This window comes from Ochotona princeps, chromosome 15 (genome assembly GCF_030435755.1).
Source record: "Ochotona princeps isolate mOchPri1 chromosome 15, mOchPri1.hap1, whole genome shotgun sequence".
NCBI lineage: Eukaryota > Metazoa > Chordata > Mammalia > Lagomorpha > Ochotonidae > Ochotona > Ochotona princeps.
This window is the reverse complement of record NC_080846.1, coordinates 47,982,830-48,002,255: the sequence shown is the minus strand read 5'-3', so window position 1 is coordinate 48,002,255 and position 19,426 is coordinate 47,982,830. Positions and strand designations below refer to the sequence as shown.

The window sequence follows — 19,426 nt, the reverse complement described above, 5'->3', positions numbered from 1 at the left end:
CAAAACCCAGGATAAGCTTGCCTTTTAATTCCACTTACCCCACAAGGTGTTTAAGTCCCCATACAGAATGAAGTGGCAGCACTGTCATCGTTCTGCCGTTAGTGAAGGGCGGGTACATTTGTGTCCACTTCCGCTAGAGATGTGTGTGTCTCTTCTTTGGTACTTGAGATGAATACCTGACACAAGGAACACAGCGTGTGACTTCGGTTATTCTATAACAGCACTGGATTCCTGGCTGCTGAGATGGAACAGTTACAACAGGATTGTTTCCTTAAAGGGCACAATCAGCGAAGGAGGTCAGGCTTGCTGTGATGGCACCCACTGGTGACAGTGTGGGGGCTTTCATGTCAAATGTGGACAAGCAGGTTGCATTCGCCCCAGCCAGGGCCCAGGGTGGGCTTCAGCAGGTGTGAAGGCTCACCTTCCAGTAGTGGTGAGGAAAACGTGGTAGTCGGATGTCTCTGTGTGTGCGTCTGCAGTGACTCGGTCCTGAGAAGCGCAGGGACAAACACTGGGATCGCTGGCTGTTTTTACCAGGACCTCCACCCCTAGGAGGTCCTGACTCGGTGAGCCACTACGATTTGAAATGAAGGCCTTAGTGTAAGGATATTGGATGATTTCAGTATTTCTGGTGATAGCTACCAGCAAGTCTGTGCAAAGGCATGCCAAAAGACACCCCTCCTTCCTCAGATCTTAGTCTCAATCTGAACCGTTGCATCCATTCGGCCCTGCCTTAGTAAGACAGAGAGGGCTGATGCATGCTGCAGGGCACCTGGCACTCCAAAAGGCCTCGGTGCCTTGGCTGAACGCTGCCCCATCGCCGCCCACCCGTTGATCAGGAGTCTCCCGCTCCCTAACCAAATGCTTTTTCTACTCCTCCAGAGATAATGCACCGTGTGTTAACTATTCTCCCCATCCTGTGGCCCCCATTAGACTATCTGAAAGAGCACCACCCCCCACTGCCAGCAAAGCACTTGCTTCCTTTTATTCTAATAAATCAATGACTTTGGCAGAGTTCACAGGAAAAGAGTTAGGTGCCTGGTTATAAACTCATAAATGCACTGCCTGGCAACTTAGGAAAAGGATTGACTCACTAATCCCGATTTAAAAGGAAGAAGCAGAAAGCAATCTTGAATTACAAATGGAATTGGAAATAGATGCAGCAGTAAAATGTTTTAGATAAAGCACTTCATCATCAGCTTCCTGTAGCCTCCTAGTCCAGACGTGGCCCTCGACAGGAACTGAGCCCTGAGGGCTGTGCACAGTCTGCCAAGCAGCAGTGTCCCCCAAGGAAGTGACCTGCTCGGTCAAGGCTGGGGTCCACCGTGCCTCCCTCCTAAGTCTCCCCCACCTCCCGACTAAATTAGGGACAGTGCTGAGCCTGCATCTGTTTCTACTATTTTGCCTTCTCTGGTAGAGTTTGTTGTTGTTGTTGCTATTTGTTTCTTGATTTTTTTTTCCTGTAATGCCATCTTCCAATAGGGCTTATGCTATTTTGAGGTGTGGGGCACAAAATTATGCAGAACATTTGCCTAAACAAGAGTTTTGTTGGCTTGTTAAGTAGGACACATTGCTGCTAAGCAGCTCAGAGTTGAGCTCAGATCGCACCGCGCTTGTGTGCTCTGGGAGGCCTTACAGGGGTCTCCGGCTACATCAGCCCAGCTGCTGCGCATGCTAGAGGACCCTTTCCGAAGGGGCTGCTCTGGTCCCTCCAGAGCACCTGATCCCAGGAGGAAGCTTGGGAGAAAAGCCCTATCTGGTGGAGCCCAGTGGGAAGAGGAAGCAGAGAGGGGCACATTTCTGTCCCTTCATCATCACACACTTGCTAGAGACACACTGTGAATTGGTACCCCAAGTCGGTTGTGTTCCACACTCGCCAACCAGGTACCTCTTTAGCTGTTTCTCAATTCCAGGCAACAGATGGGCAAACAAAATCCCTGCTGAAGGCAGTAAGCTGCCCAGCTGTCCCGAAGAACAGACAGGATGAGCCTGTGCCCAGGCCTCTGTAGAACATACTTAGAGGTGAAGGCCAATCGATAACGCCAGGAGTCCAACCAGAAGGCCTGCACAGCAGGAGGACACCTGCTTCCATCTGTGGAGGAGCCGCTGCTGGATGCCCAGCAGCAGGTGGAAGGCACGTAGGGCTCCCTGCTGACTCCTCCTCCAAGGGAAGAGCCTAACATGCCGGCTCCACAGGGGCTGCAGCTGCAGTGTCCTTGGGCTTGCAGTCATCCTACACGTAGCCAACTGGCTGAATTCTGCAAAGGCAGATGGTGCAGAGTGGCAGCCGCTTCGGTAGTGCCAACCCAGGTCCAAACCACATTCCAGCTCCAGGAATAGCTCACAAAGTTTTATTCAAATACACCTTCTCCTCTCCTCCTACCTGTATGACATCAGCAGGAGCTGAAGAGCAGTGTTTTTCAAAAGCCTGTACGGATAAACTTGTTAGTTGCAGCATATTTTTTTGAACCTGCTTTCTTCCTTAGACAGAGGACTGTGAGTTTCAGTGGTGGAGGAGTCAGATTTCGGTACAGAGACCATCAGAGAACACAGGCCACGGTGGGGACTAGAGAAGGAAAGCTGCAGGTAACGGAGGGGACAGTCTGGAAAGGAAGGGGCAGAGAGAACTCCCGAGACACACTGGACCTACTGTGAAGCTTTGCCCGGGGCCGTGATGGTACCACAAACCTCTGCAAAGTGACAAGAATAGCATCCTGTGAATGGCGATTTTCAGAGAGTTTGGTAGGGTAAAACTCACAGGACACTGTGCTGTAACGCTTCCCCAGGAAGTTGAGCTACCATATACTCACTAGCAAAGGATCTCAAGAATGTGCAAAGTACAAACCCAATTTAAAATTGGAGTGTTTGATTTCCCATGACAGGCGTCCTGGACAGGGGAGGCCAGACTTCCCAGGTAAGGGCAGCCCCAAACCCAAGTCATGGGTGAAGGCCTTCGCACCACACTTCATTTGAAGACATATTCCTAAATTTCATTTTCTGCTTTTAGAATTGCTATCTGAGTGGCAAAAGATGTTCACAACCTCTGATTTTGAAACCATATGTTTGAATAGAACGCTGCTTGCTCATGGAATTCCAGTTTTCAGCATGAGTTATTAACAGAGCACTGCAGATAATGTCAACACACAGGAAATAGGGAAGACTGGCTTCATTCTCTTCTATGTGTTAATTCTGTAATTGCCTTCCAATCACACGGCTCGACAGGATGAGGGACGTGAAGCGCTTGCTGGGGGTGCTGGCAGGTGAGGGCGTTCTCTAAGCATCTGCAGGCATTGGTGGGTATTTGCAGCACACTGCACCGATGGCAGGTTATTTAAGACTGTGCAATGAGAAAGTCATTAGCATAAGTAACGCACTAGGGACTGTAGATCTGTGACAACAGCTGAAAGCTCCTGGGATAGTAGACAATTAGAGATGCACTATTACGTGATTTTTCTTTTTAAATACGTGTACATATCAGATTCTAGCAGGGGCCACAGCCAAGGTGATGCTCCAAGATTATTTTGTGCTTTCAAGACAACAGGACTTAACCCTTTCCTCCCGCCAGCTTTTCTCAGTGGCAGGCAGGCACGGGGACGGGATGGAGGACGCATGAAGAAATGATGGAAAATGTAACTCTGGTAAGCTGGTCAGATGGGGATGAAGAAGAGCACCGCAGTGTGTTTGAAAGATACTGGGACCTCCAGCCAGGCAACCCCAAAGTCAATGCTAGCTTCACTGCCTGCTCTATGTAAGGCATCTAAACTCTAAGCAGTGGTTCCCTCACTGCTAGAAGAATGATAGAAACCACAGGCCCATTATTGATGGGGGGTCTGCTTAGCAACGCAATGTTCCATCCATGGGGCACAGAGTCAAGCCAGGCATCCGAGGCTTAAAATGGCGGTGTGGGGTTTCCCTTCCCCCCACCCCACACTGAGAGCCCATGGTGACTTCATTCTGTACTTGCCCTGACCCTGGGAGGACGGGAACTATGGACAAGCACAGGCCATGGGGGTTTCGACAGTCTCCGGGGGCCGCAGTTCCTCCCACCGGTACAAAGGGACAGAGCTAGCGGGAGGCTGGGCTGCCTTCCTACAGGTGGATGTGGGTATCGGAAACAGTAAAACGTAGACTGGTGACTTGGTTTTTGAAAAGTGTCTGCCACCAGACAGCACTTGGTGAGGACTGCTGCCCCAGGATATGACTATTTTTGAGATGTTTTTAATTAAATGAAAACATTCCTTCCAGACTGCGTGTGCACTGGCCCACCGGGAGTGCCCCGGATCGCTTTGGAGAAGGAAAGCGAACACTTTCCCGTTACTTCTCTTGGCTCTGAAACAGGCTGGTTTACAAAGGCAGCTAAATGGTCATTTCTGTCCTTTCTTCCAGAACATAATTGCTGAGCATGAAATCCGTAACATTTCCTGTGCTGCCCAGGACCCAGAAGACCTCTCAACATTTGCTTACATCACAAAAGATCTCAAGTCCAGTCACCATTACTGTCATGTGTTTACTGCCTTCGACGTGGTGAGTGCCAATTCCTGTTTGGGGAATCGTGTCTGGATTTCATTGAAAGTGTAGTTTGTGATGAGCATAAGACTTGGTTGCTAACTGTTAGGTTCTGTCAAGTATATGAACATACTAGTGCTGTACTGACTATCGCGAGTCAGAGGGCTCAAACCACAGAGAGGCAGCTTATAGCTCTACCTGCCCAAGAGCCTAGGTGCCAGCAAGGAGGCTACCCCGACTTGCACATCTGTCTTCTCACTGTGCAACCCACATGATCTGTCGACAGACGTCTGTGTCCACATTTAAGGACCTCGGTAAGACTGGATTAGGACCTGCTGGAATGGCCTTGTTTTAGGCACAGTCTTCAAGCACCATCACATTCCAAGATTCTAGGGGCTCACAGCTTTCACATGAATTTTGATTCAACCCATAAGATTAAACCTATTTGGGCAGACTCAGCTTTTCTGAGTTCCCCAAGATATGTTAACTCTTGCCCATAATTTAGAACTCTGACCCTACCAGCTGGGTATCTCAGCTACCCTCATTCAGCTGCTCACATCACTTTTCAGATTGGAGACATCGCCTTGCTCTGGTGCAAAGTATAATAGAACTCAGCCTCCTTGTTCCTTCCCCGTCTGGGTCGGATTATCTAAAGCTCTGAGGCGTAAAGCCGTGTTGGCCTCGTATGGTAATTGTAGTTTTGTATGGTGAGTACAAGGCGAGTCAGCCATGCACAGATCATAACCGGGAACCCAGAGTTGGGCCGTCTTTTCTAGAGACTGTGGTGTTGTTGTGCTACTGTCATCCTGAGAACTAGTTCATATGTTACAAGCTCAGGAAAAGGAAACGACCGGTGGCTTTTGAGAAGCAGCTGCATCTGCCCTGATGGTGATGTACGCTGCTTGCAACACATCGCTGACGCAGAGCAGTGAGCACTGTGCAAATGGAGCAGATAAAAGCAGGAGGACAGCGAGCATAAAATGACTTACACTGAGCTATTCTACCTAGCTCGCTGGGTTTGAAATATATGTGTTTAAAGAATTAGACAAAAAGCATGCTGTTATGTATTTCTGAGAGGCCAGGCCTCAGTGAAAGGCTATGCATAGAAGGTCACTTCATATAATTTTTCTGGGTGTGACAGATACCATGGATGGAAGCCAACCATAGTCTAAAATGTACGGTACCCCAGGGTCCACCAGTGAGCTTTTGTATCATGCTGCTCACTCTTGGCAGTTTTTAAAAGACTGAAAATGGGAAAGATTGCTCACAGGCCTTTAACACACTCCTTCTATTTTGGGAGGCCTGTGGAGAATCCTATGAAGGAGGTAGGTGGTGACAGGAAGGCCTGCGAAGCAGAACCCTGCCCGGCTGCCCCCAGGATCTCCGCGCTGATTAAAGGCATGGCGCTCGGGCTTCCAGGAAAGGACAGCTCCAGGGCGCTGCTGCCGCCGTCACACAACCCGCCATTCTTGCGAGATGCAGGTGTTTAATCGTCACCTGCCGTTCTCCCCGCATCCACCTAGGGCTTGGACCTGTGCAACACAGTCCAAGAGACCTCTGTCAGAAAAGCAAAGAGGAACCACTTCAAGTCTTTTTCTTTACAAATGTTTTAGTAGACTTCAAGATTGTACCTATTTCTTGGTACATAATATTCTATAATGTTCAAATCAGGGTAAACAGGTCTCCTCACTTATTTAGCTAGGATGAGAACATGAAAGATCTCCCACTTTCCCAATACACAATCCATTATCATACTACTGCATAATACAACACCACAATGTATTTTTTTTTTTTGCCCCTAACCACAGAGCAGGAAAAAATGTTGATGCATTCTCTGGAGTGAGGGGTATAAAATTTGCTTTAAAAATCAGGAAAGAACCTCATGTACTAGTCTGAGTTGTTGAAGAGTTTTTTTATAAACTAGCATCCAAAGCTACGGTTCTGCTGCTGGATCCATGTTAATTCTCACTGCTCTATGGAGAACATGTTTGCGGGCTTAGGTATATTTAACCATGCTCATCTTCTCTTACTTGCAACTCCCACATTCTATCATCTTCGGTGTGCAGTGCAGATGAGCCAGGCTCAGGCACGTGTGGGTAGTGGAAGTCTTCAGCGCTAGTGGGAAGCAGGGGTTGGAAACACAGCTTCCTCTCCCGGGCACCGTCTTGCCTGAACGTGGGCCATGAATGGATCCAAGCTGAATGCGAAGGAGAAAGAGGAAATGACAATGTGCAAGGAAAACCTGGTCACGTGCTCGACCCCCTCCTGTAGCAAGCAAGGCAAGAGAGACGACACCGAGCTCACCACACCAGCCTGTGGCGCTGCCCCAAGCGCCTTTCCTGCTTTTCTCATCAGTTGTGAAGGTTAACTTCCTGATTCCTTTCTTAAACCCCTGAGAGGACATCCAAGGGGCAGAGAAGGACCTATGGCTAACGTGCCACCAAGTGGGACCCTGAAGGTGCCAAAGCAGGTCTGCCTCTGTCATGTCACTTAGTGGACACCTGACAACTACAAATCGTACCTCGAGGGGGGTGGCGTTCCACCTTCTGCTTCTCGTTTTCTTCCATTGAAAACGATCCTCAAACTGCTTGATGGTGATCCTGTAAAAACGAATGGCTATAGAAGATGCAGAAGCTCACAGAGGGTTCAAGATTGACGCGCATTCCCTGGCTGGTCCTTCGCATTCAGAGTGAAGGCCCCGCCCAGCCAGCTGAAACCCTTCAGCAAGAGCAGCTAATGGTCCCTGGCTGAATAAGAGGTAGCATTCCCAGGGTGTTGGCCTTCGGGCGCCTCTAACAAGGAACAGGGAAATTAACCCTGCTAGGGGTCCACCCATTGGCAGAAGTCAGAGCGAACTAACCAATCCCTAAAGGCCAAAAGTGAAAGTGTCTGGGGATATTTTTTTTTCATGACCATCCTCAGTACCTTAGACGCAACTCATCTTTATGTAAATGTAGAATAGGGATTTGAAACATTTATAGGTATGTATTTTACCATCAATGTGGAGGTGGGATTTTTTTCCAGTCCCTTACCCCATACCCAATCTGTAGATGTTTGAGTCCCTTACATATTAATAGTGTACTATTTGCACAACATCCTACAACCATCCTGTAATATACTTTAATATCATAACTAATGCAGAAATGATTTAATGTGCAGTTATACTGAATTGTGATGGTAGTAATTTCAGGAGTAAAAGCCTGCCGATGTTCAGTAAACAGTCTTTTTCCTATCTCCTGTTGGTGGCTGGACCTAGAGGTGCTGCGGGCATGGTAAGAGGGCCCACTGCAGTCTTTATAACGCCCTGCTGACAGAATCAAATCAACTAAGTCCTCCTCAACTGAGATTCCAAACTGGCTCTTCTTAGCTTCATAGTTTGGGAAGAATGCCTCGAAGCCTTGCTGCCGTACTGGTAACGTGGAAATCAGCGTCACACTCACCTCCTGTGGCCTGGTGGGATCAGATGAGGTGACACAGACCTGGCCCCCCCAGGGAGAGCAGTCACGGGTGCTCTGGTGGTCAGACCTGGCTGAGGAGTTACATCCCTGTGGTGGGCTTATGACACGTTTGCTTTTACCAGTGGTCCATGTCTGAGGAGACAAGACAAATGCCATAGAAAGACACACTGCTGTCATCACTACGGGCCCACCAGGAGTCAGGACAAATCCCTGCTCTTCATCTGGCAAAGCAGCAGTAAACAAATACAGTCATACCCAGCCTCTCTCAGAGCTGTGCCAGGGCCCAGCAGGGCAGGCTACCCCAGAGGGGGATCAGCTGGACACTGAACATTTTAGTGTGCAAATGTGGTCACTTTGGAGAGTGACAACTTAAAGGTGCTCTCAGGCACAGGCACCTGCAGTAAGCAGAGAGGTCATTTCTATTTATAGTCCGACCTTTAGGGCCACAAGTCAGTCGCATCTGAGGATTCAACCCACGATGGATTAAAAATGTTGAAGGGAGTGGGCACTGTGGTGTGGTGGGTTGAGCCATGGCATGGGACATCTACAGCCAGCATTGCAGAACGTGTTTGCGTGCTGTGCTGGCTACTCCATTTCCAAGCCAGCTTTCTGCTAATGCTCCTGGGAGCAGTGAATGGCACCTCTAGTGCTTGGCGCTGCCACCCTCATGGGAGGTTTGGAGGCTATTCCAAGTGCCTACCTTTTTCCCAGCTCCATGCTGGCTGTTACGGTAGGCATCTGCAGAATCATCCAGCAGATGGAAGCTCTCTGTCTCTCTGCCTTTTAAGTTGATTAAAATAACCCTCTAATATTTGTGAAAAGAACTACAATTGTACTTATTTTTCTTGTCATGCCCTCAACAGTATAACTTTCCATAGTATGTGCATTGTATTATATATTGTATAGTAAGTAAGCTCTAGATTACTAAAGGTTAGGTGTGGGTTACATGTAAATAGCACACTATGGTATATGAAGGATTTGAGCATCCGTAGGGTTGGCATCACTGGGGGGTCCTGGAGCTCTTCCCCTGAAGATACCAAGGGAACAATGCCAAAGAAAGGGAACGCCCAATTCAGAAAAACCAGCTCCAGCAGTCAGTATGAGAAGGGTCTGGATTTGTTGAGTGTCCCATTTCCAGGACTCCTGCTAGGAGCTTTTAAATCCTGGAAGACAGGGAAGTGGAACTTGCCAATCTCTGTCCTCCACACTTTCTTCCACAAATCCTCACCAAGTAGCAGAACAAAGACTGTTTCCTACCTGCCCTGGTTGATTGGTCCCTATGGCATGCTGGCCAGTTGCCTCAGGCCGTGGTTCCATGACATCAGGGGACCCTGGGCCACAGTGAGTGGCCTCCATGCAATACCTGGAATGTTAGAAGACAAGTGGCAATTTAATGACCAAGCACTAATTAATTTCCCATACTTGGGGAGACATGAACCACACCTTGGCAGATGCAGTGGAATGTTCCTGGCACCCTTAGAAATCTGGTGCTTGAAGAACATTTAATGGCATCCAAAAGCAGTTCCAATCTGGATTTTGGACACTTGATACCTGTCCTAGCCCAGCTAGTGTTGTTAGCAGAATTCTTGAAATTTATTTCTAAACGTTGGTGACCTATGGTTGGTCAGTATGTATTTCTCTCATCTAGTAAGAATACTTGCTTGCTGGTAATAGGGAGAACTGTGGGTAGAGCTAAAGACATGTTCATAAATTCTGTGCATATGCCCAGAATATTCTATTTTCACCTCAAGACGTAGGTGAAACAAGTAGTAAACAAGGTCTTCAGAAAACAAGAAGTGTAAACAAACTACAGCCTGAAGAGAAATGGGGTCTTTGAAATCCCACCCAAGTCTTGGAAAGAGAAACAATTTCCCCTCTGTAAGGCTTTTACCCATGTTTGCTTCTGGGGCAGAAGGCAGGGGAGAGCAGGTGGCCATCCACTCACCCTGGGCTTATCCTTAAGATGCAAGTCCTCTTAGGATCCTCCAGGGCGGCTTCCTTGCTTCGGGGAAGCCAACAAGGTGTGCCAGTCGCAGACACAAGCCTCCCTGTCCCTCCTAAGCTGCATTCTTGCAGGTAACACTAGAACCCTCCCAGAAGCTCAGCCATCTGGGGACTGGGACCCATAAAGGGAAAATCATGACAGAAGCCACATGTCAGTAGAGTTATGACCTCCTTACTGGGAGTGTGGGACAGACAGGAAGGGGACAGATTCAGAGAAGGTTCCTGGGGGAACCGACATCTTCCAGGACTAGCAGGCACTCATGCACATGCAGAAGATGCACAACCGTAGTCTTACCAAGAAAAGGTGCCATTTTACAGCAGGCAAATGCTTGGCCTCTGAGAATAGCTTTACAGCGTGATCATCAGAATGGCCCCATTTTCTGAGATGAAATTTAGCCTCTTGGTCACTGTTTCTGGAAGCACCAGCAGGTGGAGTGTTAATACCTGCATCCGGGCCTTTGGGTAATAGGCTGCCCCTCTCACATGCCCTCAGCTGTGTGTGCACCTGCAAGATGTTTGGAAGCTGGTGTCTTACTCTATCAGTTACACAGTCTGAGAATCCTGGAGCTCTCAGTGCCCTTCTTTCTGGGCAGTGGTGGGAGCTGTAGGTGTATCATTCCCAGGAGATGAGAGGGCTTTGCTGATGGCTTCTGCTCACCAGCACCGGTACGGCAGGCCTGGCCAGACTCCTGGTGACACCCCAGGCTTCTCCACATGTGGCTGCCATATGCACACTCAACCCTTGGCTTCAAAGGTCTACACCCTCTCTACAACATAGATGAACTTCTGCCGGCCTGAGCAAGTGTCGCTGCTGACCCCTGGAGGCCAAAGGAAAGTGAGGTCTGGGCCTGGAGCTTTCTGAAGCCAACACGTTTGCCCCCTTTAAGCGCATTTGCATTAGCATTGCTTTCCTAATGCTAACACAAAGCACTGTTAGAGGTCAGAAAGGTGGTTCTGGAGCACAGCCTCGCAGCCTGGGCCTGAACTGCCCCACCCAGGCCCCCTCCCCTCTGCTCACTTCCCTATGGCCATCTGCACCACGTGATGGGCAGGCTTGTGTCTGACTGGCACACCTTGTCAGCCACACAGGCAGCAATGGGTTGAACAAAGTAAACCCCGGAGTGATCACAACATCTACTCAACTGATTTTGACCCAGCTCTTCCTTTGACCCGCAGCCCTAAAACTTCTCTCTACTCCAAGTGCAGAGAACTGAACACGTAAGGATCTGACTTGGCGTAGAGATCCAGCTGGGACCGATCAGCTGCCTGGGGCTGAATGGAAGTATATATAAGGAGACAGTGGGAAGCTTAACTTGTTACCTTATTTCATTCCCACGGAGAGTGATGAGACAGCTGTAGGAGCAACCATGCAGCAACTCAGCAAGACGTCGCTTCCCACACTCCCTAGACGAGCACACGGTGCAGAGGAGGAACGTGAGACTGAGTAACTTGCCCAGGTTCACACAGAAAGGGGCAGACGCAAAACCCCAACCCAGACCTGGCCTCCGCTGGGCCCCTGCCGGGTGCCCCTGGGCTCTCTGTCTCCATAGCTTCCCAGAGTCCACCAGTAGCTGGACTGCACTTTCCCTGAGGGACCCCAAGGCGACTAGCCTGTGGTCTGGAGGTTTCCACTGTGGACAAGACACAGTAATCCTAAATGAGGACCTAGAATAAAAAGCACTCTCCAACTTCAGTGTCGTTTGGGTTTTGCTTTCTGAGAGGAACATGCTTCTCTTGCAAGGAAAGAAGCATCTGATCACTGCATTTCTCTTCTTTGCCTTGGTCCCCAGGAAGCTCAGAGCTTAGAACACTCTGTTCTGCATACTGATGCGGGAACCCCTCCCCCCTGCCCTGGAGAGGATCTCACTTTTAGTTCATTGTCCTGATTTAGATGCAAGTGTAACCATGTATTCAGGTACATCCCAGTCATTCACACGAGCTGCCTAGTATTCCACTGCAGGCATTCATATAGTCTCCTCAAGTTCCCTATTAATGAAAACGTTAGTCACTTGACTGAATATTCTTGCCCATGCTCACAGATCTCAGTCCCTGGGAAAGAGGAGCAGAGGTGATTAGGTGTAGGCTCTTGGGGAGTTGTTCCCCCAGGAGTGGGCTGCATGCCCTACACAGCAGCTGCTGGTGCTCAATGTGTAACCTCTCACCCTGGCATCATCTTGGGCACAGGTAGGCTGAGAATCATGGGATCGGTAGTTCTTGTCAGATTACAAACACACCCTGTGCTGGGTGGCTCTCAGCTAGACCTGACAGGAGGCACAGGCTAAGTCCATGACCCTTAGCCAACCGCTTCATGACTTCATGTTCACAGGAATCTTCAGGATGGTTCCAAGGGATAGGCGAGCAGAAGGCACAGCCCGTCATAACGCCTGGCCTCAAATCCCAGCCCAGCCAGGTGTTGGCTCCATGAGCAAGCGCTGTGATTGCAACTGATTTAGTTACATGCAAACTAGGAGGCAGGCTAGACCTACATAGTGGAGATGTTGAGATGCAAGCAGATAGTCCCTGGAGAGCACTCAGCAAAGTATACTGCACGCAAATCACAAATGTTTGGCCAGTTGTCATTACTGATTCTCAGTACAGTTCAGTGGGTTTTAAGCCCCATCCCATGTAAAGGTGAGAAAAACTGAGACCCAAGCTTATGCTCCTCCTGGTCATCTGCCCAGCTTTGCCCCACTCCCCAGCACCATGCCCACAGGTGCTCACATATGTTCACTGGTTGGTTGCAGAAGGAGACGGGCAGTCATGGCCCGGGGTGCCACATTTGAGAGGTGGGAGGTGATGAGCCCACAGCAAACCGACCTTGACTTCACGCTCATGGAAGCAGTACCAAAATGAAGTCACTACGCCGACTCAAAAGGATGCTCCAGCTCCGTGGCTTGAGCTGGTGTTTGTGAAGGGAAACCTTAGCGCTTCCTGGGACCAGCATGGGTCACAGACCTCTGCCTCCCACAGCTGGGGCCAGCGCTGGGATCGGCTGCCTACACTCAGCATTGCTCCTTGCAGCTGCCTGACTACGGGGCCACCCAGCCTCCTGCAGCAGCTCCTGGTGCTTTTGCCTGGTGATGGCAGAATGTGATGGCAGAGAGCAGCCTCCAGTTCATGGCACTCACAACCCAGAGCGCAGGATGGGGCAAGGCATGGCAGTGCTGATCCCTGACCATCCCTGGCACTGTCTGCCAGAGCTCCCATGTCCACACGGCTGCTTCACCCTCTCCCTGAGATCTGCCTTCTCCACTAGCCTTGTAAGCCTGGTGATCACTGGGTGGGCCAGATCTCTCTCCCCCAGACCCGTTCTCTCATTGCCACTGTCCCCGGAGGCCGGCCAGGACCCGCTAGGCTCCTCGCAGTCTGTTCACACTGTGTTTATAACAAACAGAACTCACATCCATACATCATGACACTATACTGCTAATACACCAGTGACCTGCCTTTCACTGCCCTGGGCAGCATGGTTCCAGCAGCACTCCCTGCTCCCACAAGGAGCCGGGGATACTCAGGCGGCAGGAGGACTGATCCTGCCAGTAGGGCTTCCTCTTCCATCCAACGTGGGGTCTTAGGTTCCACCAATGAGCACCTAGACTCGTTAGGAAGGTAAGATGGCTCCGGGTGGGCAGGCCTTCCCCGACGTGGAGGGTGATACTTCCAACATGAACGTATCAGAAAAACAGGAGGGAGCAAGGCCCAACCCCTTGCTATGGGACAGCATCAAAGAAGACTCGTAATGCAGTCTCAAAACCAAGACAGATATGGGATAGAGCCAAGCCGCCCAGGACAGACCAGTTGGCAGGCAGCCTCAGTTCCCGTATCTGGGCCATGCACCGCCTTTGAGCATTTTCTAATGGTAAGAACTAATTAAAAAGGAGAGGGCAGACCTCGTTCTCCTGCTACCTTTCCGAAGCTTTCAGCTTCCTTCAACAGCAGCGTGAAAAGTCTCAGTTGCTCAAGTGAGCATCACTGAGGCTTGTATTTCAAGACACTAGAGCTTTAAGGAGATCTCACTTGGAGAAGCTTGTTTTCAGATTAATGATCAGGAAATTCACACTCAGGGAGCCCCGCTGTTCCTACCACTAAAGCTGCACACTGCAGAAGCCCTGGATCTCACACTCTCCCACCAGTCTCTCTCTAGCTGCGCGTCCCCCACCAGGAGGGAGTCAGCCCTCTTCCGCAGCAGTGGTGAGCAGGGTGAGGGGCCTGTGACCTATTCTTCTGAGACCACAGCAGTCAGATGGCCCACCACCTGCCCAAGGGGCCCACACAAGCTCTGAGCAGCCAAGCCGAGGGTGACACCGAGTGCCAAGAGTAGGCAGTGGAGACACTCGGCCTGCCTGCACTGGGACGGGCAGAGCTGTCTCCCAGCCTCCTCCGCTATCCCGTGTTGATGTGTTACTCACTGGCTGACTCACCCTGGGAGGCATGCACAGGCCCAGTGTTGATGGCAGCGAAGTGTTCTGCTCACCGCGCAAGGCACAGCCTCTCCAACTAGCAGCCGTCTGTTCTGCAGGACCACGGTTTCCCAACAAGGAGCTCAAATCAGGGCGGGTCGATCCTCAGCCCCACCAGCTCCGAAGCTCAGAACAACGTTCCCAACTTGGGACTAAGGTGTGGGACGATGGCCCTGGCAAGGTGGAAGCCAGGAGCTGCAGCCTAGACTCCCCCGTGTGGGTAGCAGGGCTCCAAGAGCTCCTGCTGCCATCTGCCTTTCCATACTGATCACAGGTAGCTGGATGGCAAGGGGAGCAGCCAGTACTCACATAGTTGCTGACGTCACAAGCAGCAGCTCAGCCTGCTGCACCCTGGTGCTGGCCCCCAGAGTGTGCCGTGTCCATGTACTTAGAGGAAACCATGGCCAGACCTTCCAGGGACTGTCCTGCTCGCGGCCGGCACAGAGATCAACATCCTACCCAGCCAGCACACATCCCTTCCAGGATGCGCCTGACCTCAGAAAGCCCCAGTGTGAGGAGACCATCAGAGTCATGCAACCTCAGTGAGCAGGGACAGGGCAGAGCAGCTTGCAGGAGAAGGCAGAAACGGAAAATCTCAACCACTGTGGAGGAGACATGAGAAGAAAGCCTTTGAGAAGGACTGAACAACAGAGCCCACCTCCGGGCGCTGCGTGCATGGCCCTCTAGCCTGACGGTCTCCTGGCGCTTGCTGACTTGATGTTAAAATACCGAGTGGACCCACAGGGAGCACATGAGTGCAGAGAGAGAGGGCTAATTGGCTCCGTCTGAGCCCGGTTGCGTGCTCACTGCTGACTGTGAGACTCCGCAAGCATGACTAATGCTTCTCTCCCCTAGGCCTAAATTAGATTTTGATTGTGTTTTGTAGATATTCACTGAATCCCAGATGTTTGAGGTAAAAAAGACCTGGGCTTCTTGGGCACACCTCCCGTGGAGTGTGTGGGATCATCCTGGCACGCAGGGCAGATGCACAGCGTTGAAAATGGCCTGGTAACCCCTTCCTGGCCACAGGAGGGCAGAGCCACACAGATTGGTCTCCTTGGGCCACTGGGCTCTGCGTAGGACCTCCTCCCCGGGTGGTCACGGCTACAAACACAAGTGCCGCTGGGCCACTGACACCTCACGCGGACCCTCCGGTTGACCCGGAGTGACCTGTTCCTCTTAGTCATGCACTCAGTCACTGCTGCCTCAGGCAGAGGAGTTCAAGTCCCCAGCCGGCCTGCCTCCCACGGCCTGCCTCCCACACCGTGTTCCTCGGCCCTCCACATGTTCTGACTCACCTTGTGCCTGGGGTCAGCACTTTCTCTCTCTTTCCTGCAGAACTTAGCCTACGAGATCATCTTGACCCTGGGACAGGCATTTGAAGTGGCCTACCAACTAGCGCTGCAAGCAAGGAAAGGGGGGCACTCCTCCACCCTTCCAGAAAGCTTTGAAAACAAACCCTCCAAGCCTGTCCCCAAACCCCGCGTCAGCATTCGGAAGTCGGTGGTAAGTAGACAAGACACAGGTGTTCTAGAAGCCTCAGCTAGGACGGAAGGGGGACTGCTGGATACGGGTGCCATTTAAAACCCAGGGCTTGCCCTCCTCCTCCCTGCCCTTGGTCTCCTCCTGGCAAGTGGCAGTCATGGGGTTTCTGACAGGTCCCAGTAAAGGCTTAGGGGAACCATGTCTATGAACCTGGAGGCTTTAGAGCAAATTCCCCTTCCCTGTCACCACAGCAGCCGAGAGGGGTGCCAGGTGCTGCCTGGTGCTGTGGACCAGCAGGCCCGGGAAGGCGCAGGAGCAGCGTCGCAGGAGGCTCCGGCTGCCGTCCCCCCAGAACTCAGGCCCTCTACCCTGACCCGCCAGCTCCCATCACTCTCCTTGCAGCCCCAGGGCTCCCGAGGCAGGTGCTTTCGTTTCCACCAGGATACAGCAAAGACATCTGCAACTCACTCAGTCCGGGACAGCTTGCTTATCCTCCCCTCGCAGCAGCCTCTTCCTCCACCTGCTGCAATCGCACAGCCACCCGAGACACAAACCAAGAATCTACACCGGCATTCTTGCTGCCCACCACTAGATCCAACCCTTGAGCAAGTCCCGTCCCCTCAGCCCCTGAAGAGAGACTCTGCTGTGGCCTCTGGCACCGCGCTAGGCCAGGCTGCCTCCTGCCACGCACTGCCTGACTCCCTTCTTCCAGCCGCAGAGGTCAGACCACAGCACCCCACAGCCCAGCCGCTCCAGCCTCATTTCCCCACCATGCTCCTCTCGGGGGCTCAGGTCTTCCCATTCCTTGAGTACATCATGCTCCCTCCTAGCTGAGGCCTTTGGGCCACCTGCTCCATCCACTCGGAGTCTCCTGCCCTGACTTCTGCAGAGCTGACCCTCATCTTGTCATCTCAGCTATAGGAACAGGCTTTTCCTGACATCCAGTCACACATAAGCATGTCACCTGCTTGGCACTTACCAGTAGTGATGTGTTCACTCATCACTGGCTTGCTTGTCTGTCTGCCTGCACAAATGTGTCGATCTCACAGACACAGTATAGATAGCTGTTTTGTAATCAGGAGGACAGGCCCATTGCAAGTGCTCACTGAATGTAGACACAGAGATGAGGCCCCGTGGGTGGGAGGAACAGCTTCAGCTTTGCAAATGAGGCAGGAATCTAGAATGTTTTGGGGGGGTTATCTCTTAAGGCTCTTAAGTTCATTCTTACATGGGCTGGACAGACTTATTCACAGCAAGTGCCACCTGGTGGCCTTCCTCTGACCTCATAAACCTCTGCCGGAAAAGCATAAAGGATTGGTTGCCATAAGGGCTTCTAGAATATTCTAAATACCTTCTCTGAGACATAGGAAAACAGAGAATAATACTGGCTTTCTTTACCAGGCTCAAGATCCATCCCCTTCAACTGGCATCAGAATTCCATTTCTTGCTAAACAAAGAGCAGCCTTGTAGAGACACAATCAAAACACGGTAGGAAACAGCCTAGGGCATGGACCCCATAGCCCACAGTGAGGAAGTGGGAGAGGCCCACCCTCCGTCCCCCACCCCCACCCCAGCTCTGCTTACTACCTGTGTCCCCACGCAGAGCAGCCCGACATGGTGACAGCACAGGATGAGGCAAGCAGCATGGGGAAGATCTGGCCCCAAACCCTCCATCAGAATTCAACCCTTATCCCAGCAACAGCTCATGACCTTCTAGGTTTGAAGACTAAAGCATTTTAGAGCACAAATATAGACTAGATGCTAGCCAACCTGACAAGCCACTTCACCCTTCGACTGTCTCCCCTGAGCCGCCAATTCTGTGAACTGACCAGAGCCCTAGCACAGCCACTCCCCCTCCCTGCAGCACCCTGCAGGTGCTGTGCCAGCTCTCTCAATACCCCTCCCGCTTTCACCCAACTGATGCTTGCTGACCTTTCAGCTCCATTTAAACATCACCTCATCCTTTTACTAATGTTTATTCAATATAACTCAGTCTGTGGCTATGATTTATCAGGTGGCCAGGAGCTTTTCCAAGTTCTGGAGGAAACAGCAGGGAAGAAAACAGACAAAATGCCACCTCTGCGGGTGTACACTGTAGTGGAAGATGAGCAAATACAGTGTATGTGGTGCTAAGCTTTGTGCTGAAGCCAAAGCAAAAGGCAGAAAAGCCAGTGTGCCATTTTACAGGGGGTAAAAAGTGAGGCTTCCGGGAGAGAAGGTGGTGTTGAGAGCCAAGACCTGAGTGGCATCAGGACATAAACCTGCAGCTGTCCAGTAAGAACTTGCAGCAGAGCAGAGGATGTGGGAAGAGCAGGGAGGCCAGTGGGGCTGGGGAGATTCCAGTGACGGCTCTGGGGTCTGTTCCCACGAGGACGCAAACCACTGGGGGTGACAGCTGCAGCCGGGCAAGGTCTGGCTTGCTAGCACGGTCTGTGCCCTGCCAGGCAAGGATTGCATCTCGCTCACAGCCACCCTCCAGTGCCTCACACAGCAAATGTTTAGCACAGCCATTAAGCCACTGCTCAGCATGCACACATCCCATAAGGCTGGAGACCCAGCTCTGCTTCCAATCCAGCTTCCTGCTAATGCACACCCTGGGAGGCAGCAGGTGACAGTTCAGGGACTTGAGTCCCTGCCATGCCCATGAGAGACCTGGACTGAGTTCCCGTCTCCTGCCTTTGGCTGTTGTGGGTATCTGGGGAATGACCCAGCCAATGGGAGCTCTGTGTCTTTTAAATAAATACAACAAATGAATGTTTAAAACATAGGCCACCATGTGTGCTAAACAGCCAACACCCATTCTCAGAGACAGTTTCCTGCATGGGGCCTGGGTGGGTGGGGGCCGCCGTGGGTCCCAGCAGGTCCAACTGCCAGATAACAGGCATCAGCCTTTCTGTTTTCAAGCAGATCGACCCGTCTGAGCAGAAGACTCTGGCCAACCTGCCGTGGATTGTGGAGCCGGGGCAAGAAGCCAAGAGGGGAATTAATACCAAGTATGAAACCACCATTTTCTGATACTCGCCGTGCCCCCGTCCTCGCGGTGCCTTGCTCGCCAAGCCGTCCCGGAGCAGGCTTTCCTTGGCGCCTCCGTTTCCACTCTGCCCAGGAGGAAGACTGCTCTGCCAGTGTGGCCTTGTCGTGGGCGAAAGGCCGCTGGCCATTCCTGGGGAAGTTCTTTCTGCACCAGTGATGGAAAACGCAACCGAGGCGCTCCAGACGCCAACCCGGAGAGGTGGGAGTTGAGATGGGTTCCCCCAGCACCCGGCTCCCCTCCTCACCACCTCCTGAGGTATTTGTTGTGACTCTTGCCCCAAAGCTTTGCTTGGCTTTATTTGGGGATAATACCTTAAAAGAAAAGTCAAGGGGATGTCTAATACTGCCTAAAAGAATACAAATCGTGGGTTTAGTGTTCACTGTCAGCAGTTTGAAAGGTAAAACCAGAACTACCCCATAAAGCATCTGTAAAACCATTACATCACAGACTATAGTTTAAAGCAAAAGGACAAAAAAAAA

General features: G+C 51.3%; 1 protein-coding gene and 1 long non-coding RNA gene across 5 annotated transcripts in view; one reads left to right on the top strand and one right to left on the bottom strand.

The window, feature by feature from the left end:
* Nucleotides 1-18,953, top strand: part of ANKS1B (ankyrin repeat and sterile alpha motif domain containing 1B) — a 1,050,054-nt gene extending 1,031,101 nt beyond the window's left edge. For all 4 annotated transcript variants that reach the window (XM_036492291.2, XM_036492289.2, XM_004583128.3 and 1 more), the window contains 3 exons: nucleotides 4,387-4,524; nucleotides 15,767-15,934; nucleotides 18,818-18,953. In XM_036492291.2, the coding sequence (XP_036348184.2) occupies nucleotides 4,387-4,524; nucleotides 15,767-15,934; nucleotides 18,818-18,928 (417 nt within the window). In that variant the 3' untranslated portion in view covers nucleotides 18,929-18,953. The remainder of the gene's footprint in view (nucleotides 1-4,386; nucleotides 4,525-15,766; nucleotides 15,935-18,817) is intronic.
* LOC131482021 (uncharacterized) lies at nucleotides 6,915-11,381 on the bottom strand. The gene is made up of 4 exons (XR_009246711.1): nucleotides 11,282-11,381; nucleotides 9,910-10,080; nucleotides 9,222-9,327; nucleotides 6,915-7,106 (listed from the first exon to the last, which is right to left on the bottom strand). It is a non-coding gene; the product is annotated as an uncharacterized LOC131482021 (long non-coding RNA).
* Nucleotides 18,954-19,426: the final 473 nt, after the last annotated feature.